The sequence below is a fragment of the Garra rufa genome, chromosome 13, assembly GCF_049309525.1.
Source record: "Garra rufa chromosome 13, GarRuf1.0, whole genome shotgun sequence".
Lineage (NCBI taxonomy): Eukaryota > Metazoa > Chordata > Actinopteri > Cypriniformes > Cyprinidae > Garra > Garra rufa.
Window position 1 is genome coordinate 24220761 of NC_133373.1, and position 24469 is coordinate 24245229.

At 35.8% G+C, this 24469-nt stretch overlaps 1 protein-coding gene across 1 annotated transcript; it reads left to right on the plus strand.

Moving 5' to 3' along the window:
* The first annotated feature begins 123 nt into the window (after positions 1–123).
* Positions 124–22690, plus strand: sel1l (SEL1L adaptor subunit of SYVN1 ubiquitin ligase). The gene is made up of 21 exons (XM_073817098.1): positions 124–2329; positions 2477–2523; positions 3689–3860; positions 4202–4369; positions 4626–4731; positions 6967–7129; positions 7337–7390; positions 7482–7541; positions 7865–7946; positions 8123–8277; positions 13235–13291; positions 13380–13448; positions 13810–13887; positions 13977–14039; positions 14848–14935; positions 15881–16029; positions 16113–16278; positions 18764–18838; positions 19706–19878; positions 21435–21563; positions 21638–22690. The coding sequence occupies exons 1-21, from the start codon at positions 2257–2259 to the stop codon at positions 21842–21844; spliced, it is 2334 nt and encodes a 777-aa protein (XP_073673199.1). The 5' UTR covers positions 124–2256; the 3' UTR covers positions 21845–22690.
* Positions 22691–24469: the final 1779 nt, after the last annotated feature.

Here is a 24469-nt window from a genome sequence, read left to right on the forward strand (position 1 = left end):
ATACCTTGCCTGCACCAGTTAATTACTGGATGCCCACAAACATCTGTGCCTTTACAATGAAAAATATCTGCCTGGATTCTTTTTGTATTTGCTATTACTTTTGCATTAGAGCTTATGTCATGTTTGAAAGTAATATGTGACCCTGGACCACAAAACCAGTCTTAAGAAGCACGGGTATATTTGTAGCAATAGCCAAAAATACATTGTATGGGTCAAAATGATAGATTTTTCTTTTATGCCAAAAATCATTAGGATATTAAATAAAGATCATGTTCCATGAAGATATGTTGTAAATTTCCTACCGTAAATATATCAAAAATTAGTAATATGCATTGCTAAGAACTTAATTTGGACAACTTTAAAGGTAAATTTCTCAATATTTTGATTTGTTTGCACCCTCAAATTCCAGATTTTCAATTAGCTAGTTGTATCTCGACCAAATAATGTCCTATCCTAATAAACCAACCCTTATGACTGGTTTTGTAGTCCACATATGTATGTTTGAATGTTATGTCTGGGCATTCCAGATATAGATAATGAACTATTTAAAACTGAATATTTTATAAGTGAAAATATGTTTGCCTGTGATGAAGTGAAATTCGTTTTAATTGTATGATCATGATACCTCTTAAAGGAGTAGTTCACGTTCAGAACAAAAATGTACAGATTATGTACTCACCCCTTGTCATCCAAGATGTTCATGTCTCTCTTTCTTCAGTCGTAAAGAAATTATGTTTTTGAGGAAAACATTTCAGGATTTTTCTCCATATAATGGACTTCTATGGTGCCTCCGAGTTTGAACTTCCAAAATGCAGTTTAAATGCATCTCCAAAGGCTCTAAATGATCCCAGCCGAGGAAGAAGGGTCTTATCTAGCGAAACGACTGGTTATTTTCTAAAAACATTTACAATTTATAAACTTTTTAATCTCAAACACTCATCGTGCCTAGCTCTGTGTGTACTCTGTGTATCATGTAGCATGATTTTGAAGTTGGAGGAGAAAATGAGATGGGAGTTTTTTGACATACCCTAACTGTCATGAACCGGACTAGTACACACAGAGCATGACAAGACGAGCATTTAAAGTTAAAAAGTATATAAATTGTAATTTTTTTTAAAGAAAATCGTTTTGCTAGATAAGACCCTTCTTTTCTCGGTTGTGATCGTTTAGAGCCCTTTAAAGCTGCATTTTGGAAGTTCAAACTCGGGGGCACATTAGAAGTCCATTATATGGAGAGAAATGCTGAAATGTTTTCCTTAAAAAACTATTTCCTTACGACTGAAGAAAGAAAGACATAAACATCTTGGATGACAAGGGGGTGAGTACATTATCTGTAAATTTCTGTTCTGAAAGTGAACTACTCCTTTAAACACATTGTCAAGTCTGAGTTGAAATAAAACAAGTAATAAATGTTATATTAGCCTCAGAACCTGCGCCAAATAATCATATCTCTTATGAGTGTGGACTATTCGTAGACTATTTAAAATACTTTGTCTGTAATAATATAATTTTGATATCTCCCATACTGTTAACTTCACACACGGCTGAGAGAGAGTCAGCTGCTCAAAGGCGTTCCCACATCCTGCAAACTGTCGTGTACACTTCTGCTCCATTCGCGTATCTCAGGCGCCGTGATACTCTTGTGTGTGCACATCTGATTGGCCAACTGACTCTTGGAGCGCAGCGATTGGCTATTATCTACAATCCTGTCTCCTGATTGGTGAAACCGCGGCGGATTAGGAAATAGGGGGTCGGTCAGTGAACAGAAATATGCTGAAACACGAGAAACCCTAACGAAAGATAAACTGTAACTGTCTTGTGTCGCTGAAATTTATAAACATTGCAGTTGCCCTGGAGACATTATTCCGGAAATCGTCTTGGAATAACGTTACCTGTATGGACCGCGAACGACACGCCATTAGTCTGTGTCAGTGAGAAGTGTTTGTTTAGCTGTGCTAGCTGTGTAGACAGGCTGTCACTGAGTTAGTTACACTGAGCTGCTAGCGGTGAAAAATGGTTTGGTAAGGATGTTAAGGTCCAGTTTATGCGAATGGGTTGTTTTATTATGATCCATTTTTGCTCTTGGGAGAAGTTTCTGGTTGATTGGCTCGCTGGTCAAGTTCTAGCTAGTCGGGTTATGCAGTTCACTGACAGATTTATATAGCTAGATGGCTAGCTAGGACAACAGATAGTTAGTGTGCAAATTTACTTAAGTCAGATTTTAGTCGTCCACTGCGTTTTGCACATTCTGGCAACATGAATCCTACTAAAAAGTCCTGTCTGGTCCTTATTGTGGCTTTAGCTGTGACTTTGGAAGTGACAGCTGGTGGTGAGTCAAATGCTGCTCTTTAAGTATTAGAAAAGTATGTATGTTAATTTTAGGCGTTGACTAAATGTAAAGCTATTTAACTTAGCATGTGTTGGGTTTAAACTGTTTATGAGCTGTAAACTTGACAGTTTGACATCTTGATTGCAGAAGTACTTCCAGATGATGAAAGAGTTGCAGAGGGTGCTGAGTCTCAGGTAATACAGCATTAAAACATATTGACATAATCAGAGCCATTTAACATGCACTTAGGTTTCTGTTAGTGATTTCCCAGTATTGCATTTAGAGAAAAAGAAATATTCCAAGTTCTCAATGTAAAATCACTGTAAAAACATTGCTGTATACACACAAATAGTAAAAATAGTTTTGTGTTTTGACTATTTGTGTGTATGCAGTCATGCATACTTATATATGTGCATGTCTATTTTTTGTATTTGTTTAAATATGTTCAATTCAATAAATTTATCAATTTAAAATAAATATATATTTTATGCACATGTACCATACCAGTCAAAAGTTTTTGAACAGTAAGATTTTTAAAGTCTCTTCTTCACTAAGCCTGCATTTATTTGATCCAAAGAAAAGCAAAAACAGTAAAACTGAAACGTTTTCTATTTCAAATAACTGTTTTCTTTTTTAATATATTTTAAAATGTAATTTATTCCTGTGATTTCAAAACTGATTTTTTTAGCATCATTACTCCAGTCACACGGTCCTTCAGAAATCATTGTAATATTCTGATTTGCTGCTCAAAAACATTTATTATTATTATTTGGTTGAAAACGGGTAGAATTTGATGAAAAGAAAGTTCAGAAAAACAGCATTTATCTGTAATTGAAATCTTTTGTAACTTTATAAATGTTTATGTTTATAAACTTTATCATCACTTTTGATCAATTTAAAGCATCTTTGCGAAATAAAAGTATTAATTTCTATAATTTCTTTCCCAAAGAAATCTTTAAATCTTTCTATTCATAAAAGAGTCCTAAAAAATGTACTCAACTGGGTTAAATATCGATAGTATAATAATAATAAATATTTCTTGAACAGAAAATCAGCATATTAGAATGATTTCTGAAGCATCATGTGATCTTGAAGACTAGAGTAATGATGCTGAAAATGCAGCTTTGATCACAGGAATAAATTACATTTTGAAATGTATTCAAATAGAAAACAGTATTTTATAATAGAAAATACACTTCAAAATTTTACTGTTTTTGCTGAAGCAAAAGAGACTTCCTTAAAAAAAACATTCAAAAACTTGACTTTTTTTTTTTTTTTTTTTTTTTTTTTTAATTTTAAACAGTTTTATTTCCCTACTAATCACTCTATCTTGTATGTCTATGGTTTTGTCAAAATCAGAGCACAGATAATAATGATGGCTCCAAAATTGTGGCGGGACATGCATATATCCCTAAAAATGCCCAGGCTGACCGCAGTACAACAGACACTGGAGTGGAGAGTGATGTTGAGGGGGTTGAACAGGAAGACCTTCCGAGTCAGCCTCCTCCACCAGAGGAGCGTCATAAAGAAGGTGAGTAGATCCAGATGGGGTCTGCAGGTGCTTCCTGAGTAAGATGTAGCATTCAGGTTTTGTCGTTACATTTCTCTGCACATTTAGTATCTTTTTATTCATCTCTCTTTGCTACTCTGCTAATCTTTTGCTCCCACATTCAAAGTTGTGATACTCTTTGTCTCATATGTCACTTAGCTTTAGGTTTTTACCGCATAATTTATTCTTTGTTGTTTACCAACTCACACCTGTTTGTTGAGAAAAGAAACCAGCTCAGTCACCCATGCATTCACATGTCTGTAGTTGGTTTCCTGTGAAAGTATCTGGTTATTGTGTCATTTTCTCATTGGTGTTTATCATAGTTCCGGTGGTGATTGGTGGAACGGCCTCTGGGGAGCCCTGCGTCTTTCCTTTTCTTTTCCAAGATAACGAGTTTTCAGAGTGCACTACTGTAGGCAGAGGAGATGGGAGGCTGTGGTGTGCTACAACGTATGACTACAACACTGATAAGAAATGGGGCTTCTGTGAAAGTGAGTTTTGTAAAACTGAATAATATTGTTTGACTCTACAGTTTACATGAAATATAATGCTACTTTAGTTAAAAGTGGAAGAGTTCTTGGCCTGTTAGACTAAATGTTTTTTTGTTACTCTTACTGTTCTGCATTAGCAGCCTAGATATAAAAAGGTCATTGCTAACTTTACCAGCCTTTCTAAATTAATTGTGATTTTTAGTAGTTTCAGTTGTTGCACTAAATGCATGTGTAATGTGTCCATCTGTCCTCACAGCGGAGGAGCAGGCAGAGCAGAGGAGGTTGGTGGAAGAGGCTGAAGAACAGTACCAGGAAATAATTAAGATGATTAACGGCACCAACCGAAGAAGCCAGAAGAAAGAGTGAGTGCTGTGAAGCCTTATGTTTTTTTTTTTCTTGCAGTGTTATACTACCAGTCAACAGTTTTTGAGCTGTAAGATTGTTAATGTTTTTTTTTAAAGAAGTCTCTTCTGCCCACCAAGCTTGCATTTGTTTGATCCAAAGTACAGCAAAAGCAGTAAAATTCTGAAATATTTTTACTATTTAAAATAACTGTTTTCTATTTTAAAATATCTTAAAATGTAATTTATTCCTGTGATTGCAAAGCTGAATTTAAGCATCATTACCCCAGTCACATGATCTTTTGGAAATTATTGTAATATTCCGATTTGCAGCTCAAAAAATTTGTTATTATTATATTGTTGAAAACAGCTGAGCAAAATTTATTCAGGCTTCTTTGAATAGAAAGTTCAGAAAAACAGTATTCATCTAAAATCTTCTGTAACATTATAAATGTCTTTATCACCACTTTTGATCAATTTAAAGCATCCTTGCTAAATAAATTAAAATATATTCAAATAGAAAACAGGTATTTTTAATAGTAAAAATATTTCTCATTATTACTGCTTTTGCTGTATTTAAGATCAAATAAATGCAGGCTTGGTGAGCAGAAGAGACTTCTTTAAAAAAGCATTAAAAACACCATCTAAAAACTTTTGTATGGTAGTGTATTTCAACAGTTTTCCTGTTATTGTTATGCCTTGAACCTACACTGTCTGCAAAAAATGTGCAAAAACTGTACTTTAAATCTATAGCCTGTGCAGTACCCTGAAAGATACACCATTGTACTTTACCTACCCCTAAAATGTGCATATTTGTACCTTAAAGCTAACTATAAAGAAAGTTAACTGTAAATATAACTATAGCAGCATCCACATGAACGCCTGATAACATTTTGTTTATTATAAGCGTGCACTGCTTATCTGTTATCAGCCTGTTTAGCTGTTAATGTTTTTATCATTCATCAGCTGGAAATAAAAAAAAATGTTGTGAAAGTAATTCCAACAGTACCGTTCCTCTGTGTAATTGTAGTTGTGGTGTGGACTCTGCTATTCTTTTATATCTGGAACGAAATTAAAACTATACCTTTATAGTTATCATTGTAGTCATTGTTGTTGGTGTGAATGGGCTTTAAGTTACAGTTACAGTTTTTTTACTTAGTTTTGGTTTCTGTATTAGCGTCAAAAGTATCAACATGTATAATTGCACTACATTAAAAAGTTGCTCAGCAAGATATACACTTTTTTTTATATGAAATTTTATTAAGCAAGCATGCTTTAAACCAAAAGGCATTTATAATGTTACAAAATATTTATAGGCCAAACAAATGCTTTTCTTTTTAGCTTTCTTAAAAAAGGTCATTTTTTTTACAGTGTCCTTATTACATGTACTTACTATTATAATAACAATAAATTATGCATAATTACATGCAACTAAAGTCTAAAGCCAACCCTCAGCTTAACCCTAACCCTATAGTAAGTACATGTAGTTAATTAACATTATTATTGACACTGGAATAATTGCTGCTGACAATTCAGCTGTCATCTCAGGAATAAATTACATTTTAAAATATATTAAAATATTTTAATCAAATAAATGCTTTATTGATGAGCATAAGACACTTACACCAACAACAATATTTTAAACGGTAGTGTATATGCATATTTATACTGGGGTCAAAGACAAAAAAGGGTTTGATGTTGTGTTAAAGTGTAATGCTGCTTTAAATTGTTGTTGTTTTTTCAAAACAAATAATTTAATAGCATTTTGTTTTTTGTTTTTCTGAGCAAAAAAAAAAAAAAAAAAAATCATACATTTTTCCCTAAATTACAGAAGTCACCCACTGAAATGTATTTCAGTGTAACAGTCTCGTCAGGCATATTTACAGCAAAAATCAATTTATGACATATTAAAAGATAAGTTACTTTCACCCCAAATACTAATTAGTTTTAATTCTACATTTTTTAAATTTGCCACTATCCTAAGTTTTGCCCATTTGTCAGTAAGACATTTTTTTACTCATTTAAAACACAATAAAATGTTATATGCTCCCTTATTCTTTTATATATTTTAATATTAAATAATTTATATTTTAAACCAAATTGTGACATTTTATGCTCCAAAAATGTATTTATAACCTTAAAAGTAGACACTTAACATACATTTAATGTGCTTTCTATGGACATAAAATTACTTTTGTAAATTTCCTTTGATGTGGACATCTTAGCCTATTTGACCCATTGATTTCTGTATTACAGGCTGTATGACAGACTCCTGAAAGTTGCAGAGATGGGTCATGCCAAGGCCATGGAGAAGGTGGCATATGCCATGCTGTTTGGAGACTACTTACCCCAGAGCATTCCTCAGGCTAAGGAGATCTTTGAGAAACTGGCACTAGAGGGCTCCCCTAAAGCCCAGACAGTAATATCATCTGTTTATTAACTAAATGTCATCTTTCTATCTTAATACTGATGCTTTTTTTGTCCTGTGACTCATTTCAAGCCATTTCATAAGAATAGCAGCTGTGTGTGGGGTTGTTTTATCAGTGCTGTACTGTTGCATCAGGAAAACTGTTTTCCTTTTTATTTCATTGTTTATTTACCCAATTTTCAATGTGTGTTCACACAGGCACTTGGTTTCTTATATGCTGCAGGATTAGGGGTAAACTCAAGCCAAGCAAAGGTATTGTCTAATGTCATTTATCTAGAAAGCACAGCATGCTTATTTTAAATGTGAATGCTTAATGAAAAAGCTATATTTCATCTAATTGCAGGCATTGGTGTACTACACCTTTGGAGCTTTGGGAGGAAACCTAGTAGCACATATGATTCTGGTAAGAAGAATGATTCTCTGTTCTGTATTTTAAACAAAGGAGGATCTTGTTCCACCCAGGAAATTAGACTTGATGACTTTCTTATCGTATGTGTCAAGTCTTTATTTGACTTCTCATATATCAAGTTGAGGGTCTAAACAAACCTATTGAACCTCTGACCGGCACGTTGGCTCAGTTACATGAAGCAAAGTTGAAACCTCAGATCCTGTGGCACCATAATTTATCCATGACTACTTACTCAATGCACTGGTGCTGTGGCTTGTGTTTGGCCTACATTTCTTGGCTGTGCTGTCTGCTAAATGCCATAATTTTATTTTTATCAGGGCTACAGATATTGGGGAGGAGTTGGGGTTCCTCAGAGCTGTGAATCTGCTCTAACTCACTACAGACTAGTGGCAAATCATGGTAATTCTTGTCACATTTCTATGCAGTCCTCATACTCTCTTATCACACACTGCTCACAAATAATCACTGTTCTGCTCAGTTGTTCTCACCCAGACCACATCTGAACTCAGTGATGATAAGTCTTGTAATATCAAAGTAACGCAACTTTTTTTTTTTTTTTTTTTTTTTAATATTAGTGGCCAACGATGTATCCCTGACAGGGGGCAGTGCAGTACAGCGGATCCGGCTCTTAGATGAAGTGGAAAATCCTGGTTCTAGCAGTGGAATGCTAGAGGAGGATTTAATCCAGTACTACCAGTTCTTGGCTGAGAAAGGAGATGTGCAGGCACAGGTAAAATAAAACCGTTTTGATTTGTCTGTAAGAAGAATTTCACCCTGTTGCATTATTTGAACATTAAGTTGAACATGGACTGTATCGCTGCAGCTATTTTGTTTATTTAATTTTTTGGCATTAATGGCCTTTTGATCAGTGTTAATTTTGTTGACAAATATTTTTAACCATAATTTTCCTCAGTGACATTTATTTCACAGACGAAAATGAAACGATAACTAAATAAAACTTGTTTTGAATGACAAAAATTTGTACGAAAATCCATTGAGATTTTTGTCAATGAATAAAAATGAGATGAAAATGTTAGGGAGCGACAATATGGGAAGAGATCCAGTCAGAACAAATCTGCTGCGTGGTTAGAGGGTTGGATGCGCACATTTGAACCATAACATAGTCTATTGGTCTATACAGTGGGACATAAGCTAGCATACACTTGCTGCATGTCTCATAAACCATTTAAAAAATCAATATTTGTAAGTAAGCGAAGAGCAGACATATGTATACATTTGAAAAAATTGAAGCACAAAATAGAACTCAATTCGGTCCAGTTTTCTGAGTGCACACACCCAAAGCGTGCCCATAGAAAAGCACCTCTATATTGCGAACAAACGAATATCGGATGTGTATTAGTACATTGCATCCATGCATTCTGTTTTATTTAGACAGAAGCTTAATTTAGTTGTTATTGTCATTATTGTTGGTCAAGAAACAAAAGAAAGACAGAAAATCACTCACTGCTCTTGACTGAAGCAAAAATAATCATCATCTAAACTCATTAGATTTTAGTTGACTAAGGGCCAGATTTACTAAACGGGGCAAATTAGCGTTGGAACGCAATTCCATAAGTCAAAGTCAACTTTATTGTTAATTTTGCCACATGTACAGGACACACAGAGAATTGAAATTGCGTTACTCTCAGACCCATGGTGCATACAAGTAACATTAAATACAAACAGTAACATTAAATACTAACAGTAACATTACATACAAAGGTAGAATTAAAAAAAATATGAATAAATATAAATAAACATAATATATAAAATGAAAAACATAATATACATGGCACATGGTAGAGAGCAAACCATGTAAACAATATAGTGCAACAGTAAATGTGTAAAAGTGTCAGCAGTCTTGTAACTGTCTTATGAGTAGTGTGAGGTAGTTGGCAGACCAATGCTGCACAAAGTGACGTGTGTGTGTGTGTGTGTGTGTGTGTGTGTCAGAGTTCAGAAAGTTTGTGGTGCCGAAGAGGGGGAGTGGGGGCAGAGTAGGGAGAGAGTTGCGCTTTCTGACAGCCTGATGGGTGAAGCTGTCCTTCAGTCTGCTGGTCCTGGCCTGGAGACTCCGAAGTCTCCTCCCTGATGGCAGCAGGCTGAAGACGCTTTGCATTGGGTGGGTGGGATCGGCTGCTATGCAGAGGGCTTTTTTTTAGTGAGACGTGAGCTGTAGATGTCTTGGAGGGAGGGGAGAGGGACACCAATGATCCTCTCAGCTGCTCTGACTATGCGTTGGAGAGTTTTTTGGCAGGATGCATTGCAGGCTCCAAACCACACAGTGATGCAGCTAGACAGGATGCTCTCGATGGTTCCTCGGTAGAATGTGTACATGATGGGGGCTGGTGCTCTTGCTCTTCTTAGTTTGTGGAGGAAGTAAAGACGCTGCTGTGCTTTCTTGGCCAGTGCAGTGGTGTTGTTTGTCCAGCTGAGATCCTCAGTGATGTGCACACCCAGGAACTTGGCGCTGGTTACTCTCTCCACAGACGCACCGTTGATGGTCAGAGGAGCATGCTGAGTGTGCGCTCTTCTGAAGTCAACAACAATCTCCTTCATCTTCTCCACATTCAGAGAGAGATTGTTGTCTCCGCACCACCTGGCCAGGCGGCTCACCTCGCTTCTGTAGTTTGTCTCATCCCTGTTGCTAATGAGACCCACCACAGTCGTGTCATCCGCAAACTTGATGAAGAGGTTGGAGCTGTGTGACGGTGTGCAGTCGTGGGTCAGCAGAGTGAAGAGGAGGGGGCTCAGCACACATCCCTGAGGGGCCCCCGTGTTTAGAATGATAGTGCTGGATGTGTTACTGCCGACCCGAACTGCTTGTGGTCTTCCTGTGAGGAAATCCAACAGCCAGTTACACAGTGAGGTGTTGAGCCCCAGCTGGACCAGTTTTTGTGTGAGCTGTTGGGGGATTATAGTGTTAAATGCTGAACTGAAGTCTATGAACAGCATTCGGACATATGAGTCTTTTTTGTCCAGATGTGTGAGTGCAGAGTGGAGTGCTGTGGAGATCGCATCATCGGTCGAGCGGTTGGGCCGATACGCAAACTGGAAGGGATCCAGTGAGGGGGGAAGGACAGACTTAATGTGCTGCATGACTAGCCGTTCAAAGCACTACATGAGGATGGGGATAAGTGCAACTGGACGGTAGTCATTAAAGCAGGAAGGAGATTACTTTTTTGGCACCGGAAAGATCGTGGTTGCTTTGAAACAGGTGGGGACGACAGCCTGGGAGAGTGAGATGTTAAAGATGTCTGTGAAGACATCAGTGAGTTCCACTGCACAGTCTCTCAGTACACGACCAGGGATGTAGTCAGGACCCGGAGCTTTGCGAGCGTTGATCCTGCTGAGGGATCTCCTCACACTGTCTGGGGACAAAGTCATCACCTGGTCACCAGGAGGGGGTGGGGTCTTCTGTGGTGCTGTTTTGCACTTCAAAGCGAGCGAAGAAGGTGTTCAGCTCGTTCAGCAGGGTGCCATAAAAGTGCCAATGGGAGGGGAAAATTCTGGGTGTGATTTTTAGTGACAGTGTGCACATTAAAGAACACGGATGCAGCCAGATCATTTCCATAATGGCCAGCACAATCTACCATGAGCAGCACAAATCCTACAAATGCACATTCAATAAGGTCAGGTGCAAAAATAACTGTGTAGATGCCTTTTCAGCACTAATTCTTCACTGCATGTCTTTAGTGAATCCTGACAGTAGGCCTGTCACGATAACAACTTTTTGTTGTGCATAGGGGTGTGCGATATGATGATTTTTTTGATTGTGGACAATAAAAATGTCTCCACGATCTGCTTTTGGAGAAATATCATGGTATCGTGCTATTCTGTCAGCTGCAGTTCATTTTCAACAGTGTTAATTCAGCGGTAGAGTTACACTTACAGGACACTGCACTTATTCACAGTCACAAAAGTACATTATTTGCTTTGAAGTCTTGCTGATTAAACGTTTCATATGCGTGCTGTTCTGACATGCATGCGCTTTACAAGAGCACTGACACCTGAAGCGTGCACACACTAAAAGCTTGTCAAATAGTATAGCATCAGACTACGCTAATACTGTCAAAACACAAGGTTTACATATAAACACAGTTGCTGTCTAAAGTGAAAGTAAACAATAGAGAGAAAAATGGACGTGTGCCTGTATATTAGATGTGTGCAGCTCTTAAAGGGACAGCAGACTAATTGTACTAAACATGCCGCCGCTTGTCATTAAAGGGATAGTTCACCCATAAAATTGTTATTCTGTAATTATTTACTCACCTACATGTTGTCCAGAACTTGTATTAATTTCTTTCTTGTGCTAAACACAAAAGAATATATTTTGAAAAATGTGGGTAACCAAACAGTAGCTGGTCCCCATTGAATTTAATAATAGAAATGATCAAATAGATAACATTCAACAGAAAAAAAGAAACTCATTCAGGTTTAAAACAACCTAAGAGTGAGTAAATGATGGTATAAAAATCAAACACTATGACAGAATTGACAGACAGGTGACAGAATTTAAATTTTTGGGTGAAGTATTCTTTTCATGTTAATAAAACAACAAAACAGAGAAAAATCGCTCACTCCTTTTGATTGAAGAACTTTAATACAGTTGGTTTAATAAGAATCACTGTACAGTTGATGTATATAGTATTTCACTTTTTGTATTTGTTAGTTCGACTTGAATGCTACTGCTAAATACCTGAAAAATAAAGCACTTTTTTTGTATTGTTTATTTGTAATGTGTACCTTTGTTCTTATTTTTCAATTAAAGATAAAATAATGACAGATCTTCTATCTTCACTCAATTTTGCCTAAATGACTGCCATTCTTTTTTATTTTAAACGTTGTTACATTGAAAGGCTTTGTTTTTAAAAATCATGACAAAGAATCATGATAAAATAGTGAATCGTGATATTTCTTTAAAAAAAATCACGATATGATATTTTTGCCATATCGCCCACGCCTACTTGTGACATTTAATGCCACTGAATATATAAATATATAATCTTAATATAACAGGATAATAATGCAAGACGGCCTACACACTTTCAAATGACAACAAACTTTTAATTCTCAATATTTAGATAATGGAAATTATGGAAAAGTATCAAAATATTAGGTGCCTTAAACTTGAATAAATAGTAAATAAACATTTTCTAACAAAAAGTGCAAAGTAACAAGTAGGAAAAAGAAAAATGCACAGATTTTTTTCCTGATCTTTTCTCTGTAAATTAAGGGTGCACTTTTGCTGAAAAATTATTTTTCAAATTTGAACTAGCACCTCATGACTACACCATGTTATGTACGAGTAGCTGCAAAAGACACAGGTGCAAGTGGAATTCAAAAAAACATGATGACATTCATTTTTATCTAAATATAATGACCAATATAGTGCATCACCAAAAATAAATTGAGGTCATGTACATATATTGCACAATAAGTCAATATATTGATTGCTACCAAAAGACGGATTCCGGTGGCGCAAGCTGTTAAGAAATCTGGCCCTAAATCTACTGTAGATTTAGTCGACTAAAACAATTCAGATGACTACCATATGACTAAAACTAAATGGCATTTTAGTCATAAGACCTTGACTAAGACTAAATCAAAATTTGCTGTCAAAATTAACACTGCTTTTGATCTACATCTTTTTGATTATTACCATGACACTTTAATTTTTTGTCTAGGTGGGTCTGGGCCAATTACATTTACATGGAGGACGAGGTGTAGAACAAAATCATCAGGTAATGTTTTGGGCTCTGCCATATTATGTGCATTTCATCATTGAAATAATGATTTTATAGTTACTTACTATTTCTCATTAATTTTCAGCGAGCATATGAGTACTTCAACCAAGCAGCAAATGCAGGGAACACACATGCAATGGCCTTCCTTGGAAAGGTATAGACTTAGGGATAGTTCACCCAAAAATGAAAATTCTATCATTAATTACTCACCCTCATGTCATTTCAAACCCCTAAGACCTTCATCAAAATATCTTAATATGTCAAAATATATAAAATATGTCCTAATATATCAAAATATCTTATTTCAATAAAAATATTTTAATTTGTGTTCTGAAGATGAATGAAGGTCTTACGGGTTTGGAATGACATGAGGATGAGTAATTAATGACAGAATTTTCATTTTTGGGTAAGCTACCCTTTTTCTGGACTGTGACTGAATGATCTCACTGTTGTCTTCATTTTTCAACATCTGTGTGTCCATCTTTCTTTCTCTGACTCACATTCTGTTGTCTCAGATGTATTCTGAAGGCAGTGAGTATGTGGCTCAGAACAATGATACGGCCCTGCATTATTTCAAAAAGGCTGCAGACTTGGTGAGATTTTTTTTTTCCTTATCAAGGTTTAGAAACTGCAAATTTTCTCATGTTCTCCTCTAATCTGTAATTTTATTGCCATCTTTTAGGGAAATCCAGTTGGCCAGAGTGGCCTTGGTATGGCTTACCTGTATGGAAGGGGTGTTCCTGTGGTGAGTTTCCTAGATGAGATGAACATTTGTGACCAGTGCTGGCAAAATGAGTCAGAATGAGCAATTTTTCAAAAATGAGTTCTTTATATTTTAACATTCTCCATTAAAATACCTTCAAAATGATTAATGATATTGTTGGAATCTGACAAAAAATGACTGAGCTAAAGCCCTTTTGAAGGCTGACTTTGAAGTCAGCAGAGTTGATTTTGAGAAAAATCGAGTTAGAAGTTTTCTGAAGATTCTAAAGCAAAGTCACCAAAGCAACATTGCATATTTTCCTCCAAGTCTTTTCTTAATAATGATTACTTTATTGTTAATCACAATATAGGTATTCTTAACTTTATCTTTGTTATTAAAAACCAGAACAAAGATGCAAATAAACTGTTTAATTAAGAGCAGTGTTTGATTAACATTGAGACAAATCTAATACTGTAATGCATGGATCTAATACAATGTTACACATCAGATTTTTTTCCCCAACCATTAACTAAACGTTCATAGAAGACATAACATATTATGTTTGTGTGAATCTCGCCAAGACATATTTCGCAGTAATGTACTTTATAGGGAGATCGCACAATCATTTTGTTTTCATCAGCGTGGGTTTGAAAATCATATTTCACTGGTTTGGACTCATGTCGAGGGCTTAATGAGCTCATTTTTGTGAAAACCTAAAATTTGACCAAAACTGACATTTTTCATTTCTTTTGCCTGTAGCTCAAAATTAGACTTATTTTGCCAGCATGGGTCACATTTTTTGATCACTGAAAGACATTTGAGTCATTGTTTTTTTTTCTCCATGCTGCAGAACTATGACCTGGCACTGAAGTATTTTCAGAAGGCTGCAGAGCAAGGCTGGGTGGACGGACAGTTACAGCTGGGAACTATGTACTACAGTAAGTGTGTGCTGGACAGAGATGAATGTGAATAATTTGGTTTCTTTTTCCCCCCTTCATTTCTGCTTCATTGTGTTTCCTGCTGTTCCTGGAAAAAGAAAAATAGGCAGTCATTTATGACACAAAGGAACAGGTTTTAATAAGCCAGTAAAGGCCATGGAATATGTTCCCACAGAATTTCACAAAAACACCATAATACATCATTCGTGAAGGTTCTTTACATTCCCTTCATCTTGGATGTTAAATGTAATATATAAATATTTTGACAAATAAAATAATGCAATATTGGTAATCAATGCATTATTTTATTTGTCAAAATATTTATATAATAAATTTAAATGGAAGTTTAAACTCATATTTTCATAGCAAATACAGAAGTGTGCATATTCCTAACAATTACACAGCAGATGCCTCAAAATATAGAACAGGGAAGTATTATTATTATTATTATTATTAGTAGTAGTAGTAGAAGATACAAAATCAGACATTCAAATAATTTTACCATATATTTTTCCCATCACCTATTTTTTCAAAATAGAAGAACAACAACAACAACAGATATTACTGAAATTTTATCTATTTATTTTACAGACATTAGTCAAATAAAATGTAAAACAAATATGGAAAAGCCATGGAAATTTATATTGTGAATTAGCTCTAAAAATAATGCTTGAGGATGTTTTTCTTTTCTCTCTTTCTCCCTGCCTGTCTAGCGCACTGTTCCACCACTTCAGTAGCGATTTATCTTATTTTTATCTTAAATCACAGCTGACTCCTTTTGGTTTGGTTGCCTAGGTGATTGTTGCCATGACAAACTCCCACCTGCATTCTGCTTTGACATGATCTTGACAAACATTGAGGACTGAGAAGTGTGTTAGTCATGTCAGCTGGTGGGTGTTGAGAGTATGAAAAGTGCATTCATGACTCACTTTCCTTATATTTTAGATGGAATCGGAGTGAAACGTGATTACAAGCAGGCTCTTAAATTCTTTAACCTGGCATCTCAAGCGGGTCACATCCTAGCCTTCTATAATCTAGCCCAAATGCATGCCACGGGGACTGGGGTCATGCGCTCCTGCCACACAGCAGTGGAGGTGAGACATTATATCATCATGTATAGCCATGTTTCATAAAGCTTTTTTGATAGTTGATCATGTATATATGTTTGTGAGACCAGCTCTTCAAGAACGTGTGTGAGCGCGGCCGCTGGTCTGAGAGACTCATGGCAGCATACGGAAGCTTTAAGGAAGGCGACTTGGACTCTGCTCTAATACAGTATCTACTGCTGGCCGAACAGGGTTACGAGGTCGCTCAGAGCAATGTGGCCTTCATCCTCGATCAAAGTGAGTCAGTGCTCTGCCTCTAGCACCAGAGGGCGCCAGATCCCTAACACCTACAATCATATTATAGGAATAGTTCACTTAAAAATGAAATTTCTGTCATTAATTACTCACCCTCATGTCATTCCAAACCTGTAAGACCTTTTATCTTCAGAACACAAATTAAGATATTTTGATAAAATCCAAGAGCTTTCTGACCCTGCGTAGATGGCAATATAATTACCATGTTCAAGGGCCAGAAAGGTAATAAGGACATCATTTAAATAGTCCGTGTGACATCAGTGGTTCAACCGTAATTTTATGAAGCTACGAGAATACTTTTTGTGTTTTGTGTATTTGAGTTTTGTTTTTAAACCATATTTTTATTTTAAAAAGATATATGAAACATCACAAGCACATCTCCAAAAAAAAAAATTTGTTTATGTATACTTTAAATGCATTCCCAGTCTACCGACCATAATCTGAATTTTGTAATAAAGAACAGATTTCCCATAGTTATGAAAAACTGGAAATTTTAAAATGTTTATTTTTAAGCCTGGAAGAGTCATGAATGTATGACTTTTTTATATTTTATAGAGAATATACATTTCTAATTGGAATAAATTTATTCAGCTCTAAAATATTTAAATCATTTTGCTAGATAATCAACTAGATGTTACTTTTAAGAATTTTATTACAATTAGAATTAAATGTTAAATTAGATCACTTTCAGAATAAACATTTTCATCCAAGAAGTTCATGTCTTTCTTCAGTCAAAAAGAAAGGAAAACGTTCCAGGATTTTTCTCCATATAGTGGACTTCAATGGGAACTGAAGGATTGAAGGTCCAAATTGCAATTTCAATGCAGCTTCAAAGGGCTCTACACGATCCCAGTTGAGGAATAAGGGTCTTGTTTATCGAAACAATCAGTCATTTTCTAAAAATATAAAAATCAATTTACTTTTTAACCACAAATGCTCATCTTGCACTAGCTCTGCAATGCTTGTCTACGACTTCACGCATTACGTAATTTAGTTGGAAAGGTCAGGTGTGGTTAGTTCTTCGTCTGTGAACTTTGGTTCAAAAAGGTCGGGAAAGCTTAAAAAAAAACTAAATTTTCTCCAACTTCTAATTCATCCAACAACGTTGTTTTAACTTTTTTGTAAAACGAGTTTAACTTTCTTTGCACGTTCACTTTGTAAACACTGGGTTGGTGCTTCCGCCTATGTCACGTGTAAACTTTCCAAAATGACTAGTCAAGCTAGAGTAAGACCAGCATTTGTGGTTAAAAAGTATAACTTTTTTTTTTTTTAGAAAATGACCATTTGTTTCACTAGATAAGACTTATTCCTCGACTGGGATCATGTAGAGTCCTTTGAAACTGCAATTTGCACTAATCTCCATTGAAGTCCAATATATGGAGAAAAAACAATGTTTTCCTCAAAAACCTTAATTTCTTTTCAACTGAAGAAAGAAAGACATGAACATCTTGGATGGCATGGGGTGAGTAAATTATCATTTTTATTCTGGAAGTGAATTAATCCTTTAAAGGAACACTCCACTTTTTTTGGAAATAGGCTCATTCATTCTCGTTCAAAAATGACCAACGAGTTTCCATATTTGTTGTATTTAAAACTTGACTCTTCTGTAATTATATCGTGTACTAAGACCGGTGGAAATGCAAAGCTGCGAGTTTCTAGGCTGATAAGATTAGGAACTACACTTCCATTCCGGCGTAATAGTCAAGGAAGTTTGCTGCCGTAACATGGCTGAAGCAGGCGGAGTAATATCAGAAATGAGTTCCCAGCTAGTTTAGCATTTGCACATGTGCTGCGTGGTATTAATGCTCCTGCTTCAGCCTTATTACGGCAGCAAACTTCCTTGACTATTACGCCGGAATGGGAGTGTAGTTCCTAATCTTATCAGCCTAGAAAATTGAAGCTTTGCATTTCCACCGGTCTCAGTAGACGATATAACTACAGAAGAGTCAAGTTTTAAATAGGACAAATATCGAAACTCGTTGGTCATTTTTGAACGTGATGCTATTGGTCTAATAGGATTCAATGATCTCTGCTAAGCTATGCTAAAAGTGATATTGCCAGAACAGGAGAACGGCTGAATGGATTTCAAAACGGTAAAACTCAACTTATTAACTCGGGGGGAGTTGGAGAATGAGCCTATTTCCAAAAAAAGTGGAGTGTTCCTTTAAGGTTTTGTCACTGTTATGCTAATGAAATACTGCCCCTGAAGTCTCTATATTACAATTTTTAAAATCATAATTATGGAAAAAGGTAATGGAAGTTCATATCTAAACATGTAGCAACACTTAAAGAAGGTCACAGAATCTTTGTGAAGCTAAAGCAGTCTGCACGGAAAGCCTGAGAGACTACTTATAAAGATGTTCCCTTCCTGTTTATTGTCCCTTGGTAAATTAAAACCCAGCTAAATTAAGCCATTTCGCATTTGTAAAGATAAATTTGACTCTGTATCTGTGTATGTGTCTTTCAGAGGGGTCACAGATTTTCAACGAGAATGAAACGTACCCACGGGCTTTGCTCCACTGGACCAGAGCAGCTGCTCAAGGTTAGACTTTTCTCTTCAACTCACACAGTCACTCTAGCAAAATGCCAAAGTGCTTTGATATATTTGTCTCACAACCATTATAGTGAGACAAATATAACCGCTTACTACATGGCTCTCTCAAATACTTGATTCTGATTGGTCACTCGCAGCATCCTGCTGTCTCACATTTCAATATCATTGCTGCTAAAATCCCAAGGTCTGTTATGAAACTCTAGATGGCGCAGGCTGATAGGTTCTTACCGCAAACTGATGATATTCACAGCGTTAAGCTATTTGGCACAAGCTGATTGGTTAATGTTACATATGCAGCCAATGAGCTTTCTGCTTTACAATTAAATGGCTGGTTAGCTTTTCGCAGGTGCTTTCAGTTCCTCTGAAACCCTTCACCTCCCCAGCTGCACCTGCATAAATCTGATACGGGTTATTATATATGCCACTTGTTCAGCAGCAGTATGTCTGAAATACTCACAGCACTGTATCTGTGTATGTATTGGCAGTAGCAAGTTCCTGTACTTTGCAGCAGCAGTGGCAATAATCTACAACAGCGATAACCAACAGCAGCACCAATTCAGTGCAATACTGCGAGACCAGACATTGTCATATCCATTACCATGCTAAAATTTTCAGAGAGGTGTCATTATAGAACTGTATTTTTCTGTTGTTGATCAAATAGTTTTACTGCATCATTCCCATTTATATGCTTATTTGATTCACAGATATGTAAGAATCGTTGGTGCAAAAAAAAAAAAAAAATGTATATGATTATTATTTTTTTTATAACATATTAGTGTTTATGTGAGGCTCTATGAAGCTGTTGAACAACCAGGACCTCTGTAACATCTGTTTTATCTTTTGTTTTGTTAATAGGCTACACAGTGGCCAGAATCAAGCTGGGCGACTATCATTTCTATGGCTATGGCACTGATGTGGACTATGAGACTGCAGTCATTCATTATCGCCTGGCTTCTGAGCAACAGCATAGTGCACAGGCCATGTTCAACCTAGGCTATATGCATGAGAAGGGCCTTGGTATTAAACAGGTGAAATATTCATGCATGTTTTCATAGAACTAAGCATGTACACTACCGTTCAAAAGTTTGGCGTCTGTGAGATGTTTTTGAAAGAAGTCTTTATGTGCACCAAGGCTGCATTTATTTGATTAAAAACAGTGAAGTTATGACACATTATTACAATTTAAAATAACTGTTTTCTATTTTAATATACACTACCTGTTTTTTTTAAATAAGTCTCTTTTGCTCACCAAGCTTGAATTTATTTGATCCAAAATACACCAAAAATAGTACAATTTTAAAATATTTTTACTATTTAAAATAACTCTTTTCTGTTTGAATATATTTTAAAATGTAATTAATTCCTGTGATTTCAAAGCTGAAATTTTAGCATCATTACTCCAGTCACATGATCCTTCAGAATTCATTCTGATTTGGTGCTCAAAAAACATTTATTATTATTATTATTATTGTTATGTTGAAAACAGCTGAGTAGAATGTAGAATTTTTCCAGGTTTATTTGATGAATGGAAAGTTCAGAAGAACAGCATTTATCTGAAATAGGAATCTTTTTTGACATTATATATGTCTTTATCACTTTTGATTACTTTAAAGCATTCTTGCTAAATAAAAGTATTAATTTCTGTAATTTCTTTCCCCCACAAAAATTATACTGACTTTAAGCTTTTGAATGGTATTGTGTATAATGTTACAAAAGATAAATGCTGATCTTTGGATCTTTTTCTATTCGTCAAAGAATCCTAAAAAAATACTCAACTGATTTAAATATTGATGATAATAATAATAATCATAATCATAATAATAATAATTTCATTTATTTATTTAATCTGGGACAATGCACATTAATAGTACATACAATATGTAAAATGCGCAAGATTTAGCCGACACTGGCTAATTTTTATCCGTAGTCCTTTAATAATGTTTCTTGAACGCATATTAGAATGATTTTTTTATTTTTTAAGGATCATGTGACACTGAAAACTGAAGTAATGATGCTGAAAATTTAGATTTGAAATCACAGAAATAAATTACAGTTTCAAATATATTTGGATAGAAAACAGTTATTTTAAATAGTAAATTTATTTCAAAATGTTACTGTTTTTGCTGTACGTTGGATCAAATAAATGCAGGCTTGGTGAGCAAAAGAGACTTCTTTTTAAAAAATAAAATAAAATTGTACTGTTCAAAAACGTAAGGTGGTGTATTTAAAAATGCTATTTATTACTGTGATGGCAAAGTCTAAAGTGTTCAGTGTCGCATGATCCTTCAGAGATCATTCTAGTATGTTGATTTGGCGCACAAAAAAAGTTAATCAGTGTTTATCAGTTTTCACTTATCAGTGTTAAAACCAGTTATGCTTTTTAACATTTCTGTTGAAGCTAAGATTCTTTGTTAATAAGAGAGTTCAAAAGAACAGCATTTACTTTAATTGGAAAGGTTTTGTAATATCATAAAATCTTTACTGTCACTTTTGATCAATTTAATGCATCCTTGCTGTATAAAAGTATTCATTTCTTTGTGTATAGTGTCTACAAAGCACTCATTTTTGGATTGTTCCCCCACAGGACATTCATCTGGCTAAACGTTTCTACGACATGGCTGCAGAAGCCAGTCCTGATGCCCAGGTTCCTGTGTTCCTGGCCCTTTGCAAGCTGGGCCTAGTTTATGCACTACAGTACCTGCAAGATCTCAATGTAAGTCACATCTGTCATTGAGCATCCACCTAAAGTAAAGGAATAACCAATAACATCAATCTTTTTTTCTTCAGCTGAAGGAGCTTGTATCTCAGGTGGATCTTGACCAGCTACTGGGTCCAGAGTGGGATCTCTACCTCATGACTGTCATTGCTTTGCTCCTGGGCACAGTAATTGCATATCGGCAGAGACAGCACCAAGCCGTACCTAGAGCCCCTCCAGCGCCCCCTAGACCTCCAGCCCAGCCTGAGCAGCCAGCCGGAGAGCCTGAGGAACAATGAGAGAGCAGGAATCGGGGTGGAGGTGACCGAACAGGACTAGGATTGCGGGAGAACAAATTGAGTGTCTCTCACTCTCTCTCTCTTCCCGAGACAGCCGCTGACACTTACACCCTGCTGTGGTCTTTAATCCTGTAAACGCCAAAAGAGCTTTCAAGACTCTTGTTGCCCTGTCCAGCCCCTCTTTAGTCTTTTAACTGTGGCTTAGGGGAAAAAACTAGATGAACTTCTACAATATCTTAATTGTGCGCCTCAGGGTTTTGCCAGGTGAAATAACATTTGTGCAAATCAACGCTCACTATGTGGGGGGGAAAAAAAGACAACATTGCTGAATGAACTCTATTAGTTGTTTCTGCTCTCGCTTGCCACTGTGCTAAAAGCCAAGGATCGAACCTATTTTGTGCAACCCATTCAGATTTTTGGTTGGTTTTTTTTTTTGGTTAAGTTTGGTACAAATTCGGACTTGGACACCATGCCTCTTTGGGACACAGAGTGCAAAGTCAATATGTAAAAAGTTAATACTCTCAGCATGCTTTCATTTACGTGGCTTGCTAGCAGTTTTTTTTTTCAAGTCCAAAAATAATTTATAATGTCAGTATTTGGACAAAAGTAGATTTCACCAGCACATAGATGTAGATTTCACATGTCTTGATTGAAATGTGCAGTTACATATGAATAAACTACACGGAAAGTAATTTAAGGTTAGCAGTCTTTCATAAGGCTTTTTATTGCCATAAACGCTCACCTTGCCAATTGTTAATTTGCTCAGATAACTACTGCCCTTGACCTCCTTTCTTTGTTACAAAAGTGTGTCTGTGGGGTGTTTATGATAAAGATGTAGTGCAATTATGGCTGGTGTCCAGTATGTTTCAAATTTTTGAAGCTCTAGTTACCTCAAAAATTCTTCAGCACTCATTCAACGTTTCCAAAGTGGGATTTACAGTTGAGGTCACAAGTTTACATCCACCTTTCAGAAAAATGTGCAAAATGTTAAATATTTTACCAAAATAAGAGGTATCATACAAAATGCATGTTTATTGTTTATTTAGTACTGACCTGAAAAAGATAGTTCACATGAAATCTGTTTACAAATAGTCCACAAGAGAAAATAATAGTTGAATTTATAAAAACAACCACGTTCAAAAGTTTACATCCCCTTGATTCTTAATACTGAGTTGTTACAGTTTTTTTTTTTTTTTTTTTTGTTTAATGATAGTTGTTCATGAGCCCCTTTTTTGTCCTGAACAGTTAAACTGCCTGCTGTTCTTCAGAAAAATTCTTGAGGTCCCACAATTTCTTTGATTTTTCCAGCATTTTTGTGTATTTGAACCCTTTCCAACAATGACTGTATGATTTTGAGATCCATCTTTTCACGCTGAGGACAACTGAGGGACTCATATGCAACTATTACAGAAGGTTCAAATGCTCACTGATGCTCTAGAAGGAAACACAATGCAAGAGCCAGGGAGGTAAAAACCAGGGTAAATTTCACTTTTGTCTTTTGGGTAACATATAATATCTTCTGTAGCCTCTGAAGGGCAGTTCTAAATGAAAAAATATGATATTTAGACAAAATAAGAAAAATGTGCATTTCCATTCTGTTCAAAAGTTTTCACCCCCTGGTCCTTAATGCGTGTTTTTACTTTCTGGAGCATCAGTGAGCATTTGAATCTTCTGTAAGAGTTGCATATGAGTCCCTCAGTTGTCCTCCGTGTGAAAAGATGCATCTCAAATTCATACAGTCATTGTTGGAAAGGGTTAAAATACAGAAAAATGCTGGAAACCCAAAGAATTTGTGGGACCTGAAGGATTTTTCTGAAGAACAGCGGCCAGTTTAACTGTTCAGGACAAACAAGGGACTCATGAACAACTATTACTAAACAAAAAAACAGCTGTGGATCCTTCAGGTAACAACACAGTATTAAGAATCAAGTGTAACTTTTGAACAGGGTCATTTTTATAAATTCAACTTATTTTCTCTTGTGGACTGTATGTAAATGTCTTTTATGTGAAATATGACCCCTCTTATTTTGGTTAAATAATTAACATTTTGCAGATTCTGAAAGGGGGTGTAAACTTTTAACCTCAACTGTAAATTCCTCTGCATACATAAATACTTTTTTGATGAATGGGTTGCTGTATTGCTATAATGCTCGTTTTTTGGTATAACAAGACACCCTTTTCCTTTTTTCCTTTAAGAACAATACATTGAATGCGCTCAGAAATTTTGTCGATGATTTCCGTGTAAGGTCTGTAGCTCTGTGCAATCTAACATCAATTTTCAGAAGTTGATTCATTTTGGGATGTGGCTGTTTGTGTGCTAAATCTCAGTTTTTGGTTCTTTTTCAGCTGAAAAATATTTCAGATCATTTCAATTGTGAGCATGTGTAAAATATCTATTGGTTATTTGGCAATGGCGTCTGTCGTTTCAGGTAATATAGCAATACCACAAGTTTAGGTGTAATGTAAGCGTATGTTTGTGAATAGGATGTAAAGAACAGTTTTTCTTGTGAAGATTCACCAGAGCATTAGTTTGTTTTTGCAGAGTTCTCACAATTCAGCAATGGTTTGAAGCTTTGAAAGTAATATATCAGATTCCTCTGTTTCATGTCAATCAAACCACTCATA

Coding starts and splice junctions, on each gene's coding strand:
- sel1l (XM_073817098.1), top strand. CDS start 2,257: ATGAATCCTACTAAAAAGTCCTGTCTGGTCCTTATTGTGGCTTTAGCT. Junction 8,278..13,234: donor AAGGAGATGTGCAGGCACAG/GTAAAATAAAAC, acceptor TTTTTTGTCTAG/GTGGGTCTGGGCCAATTACA. Junction 16,279..18,763: donor GGCCTTCATCCTCGATCAAA/GTGAGTCAGTGC, acceptor TGTGTCTTTCAG/AGGGGTCACAGATTTTCAAC.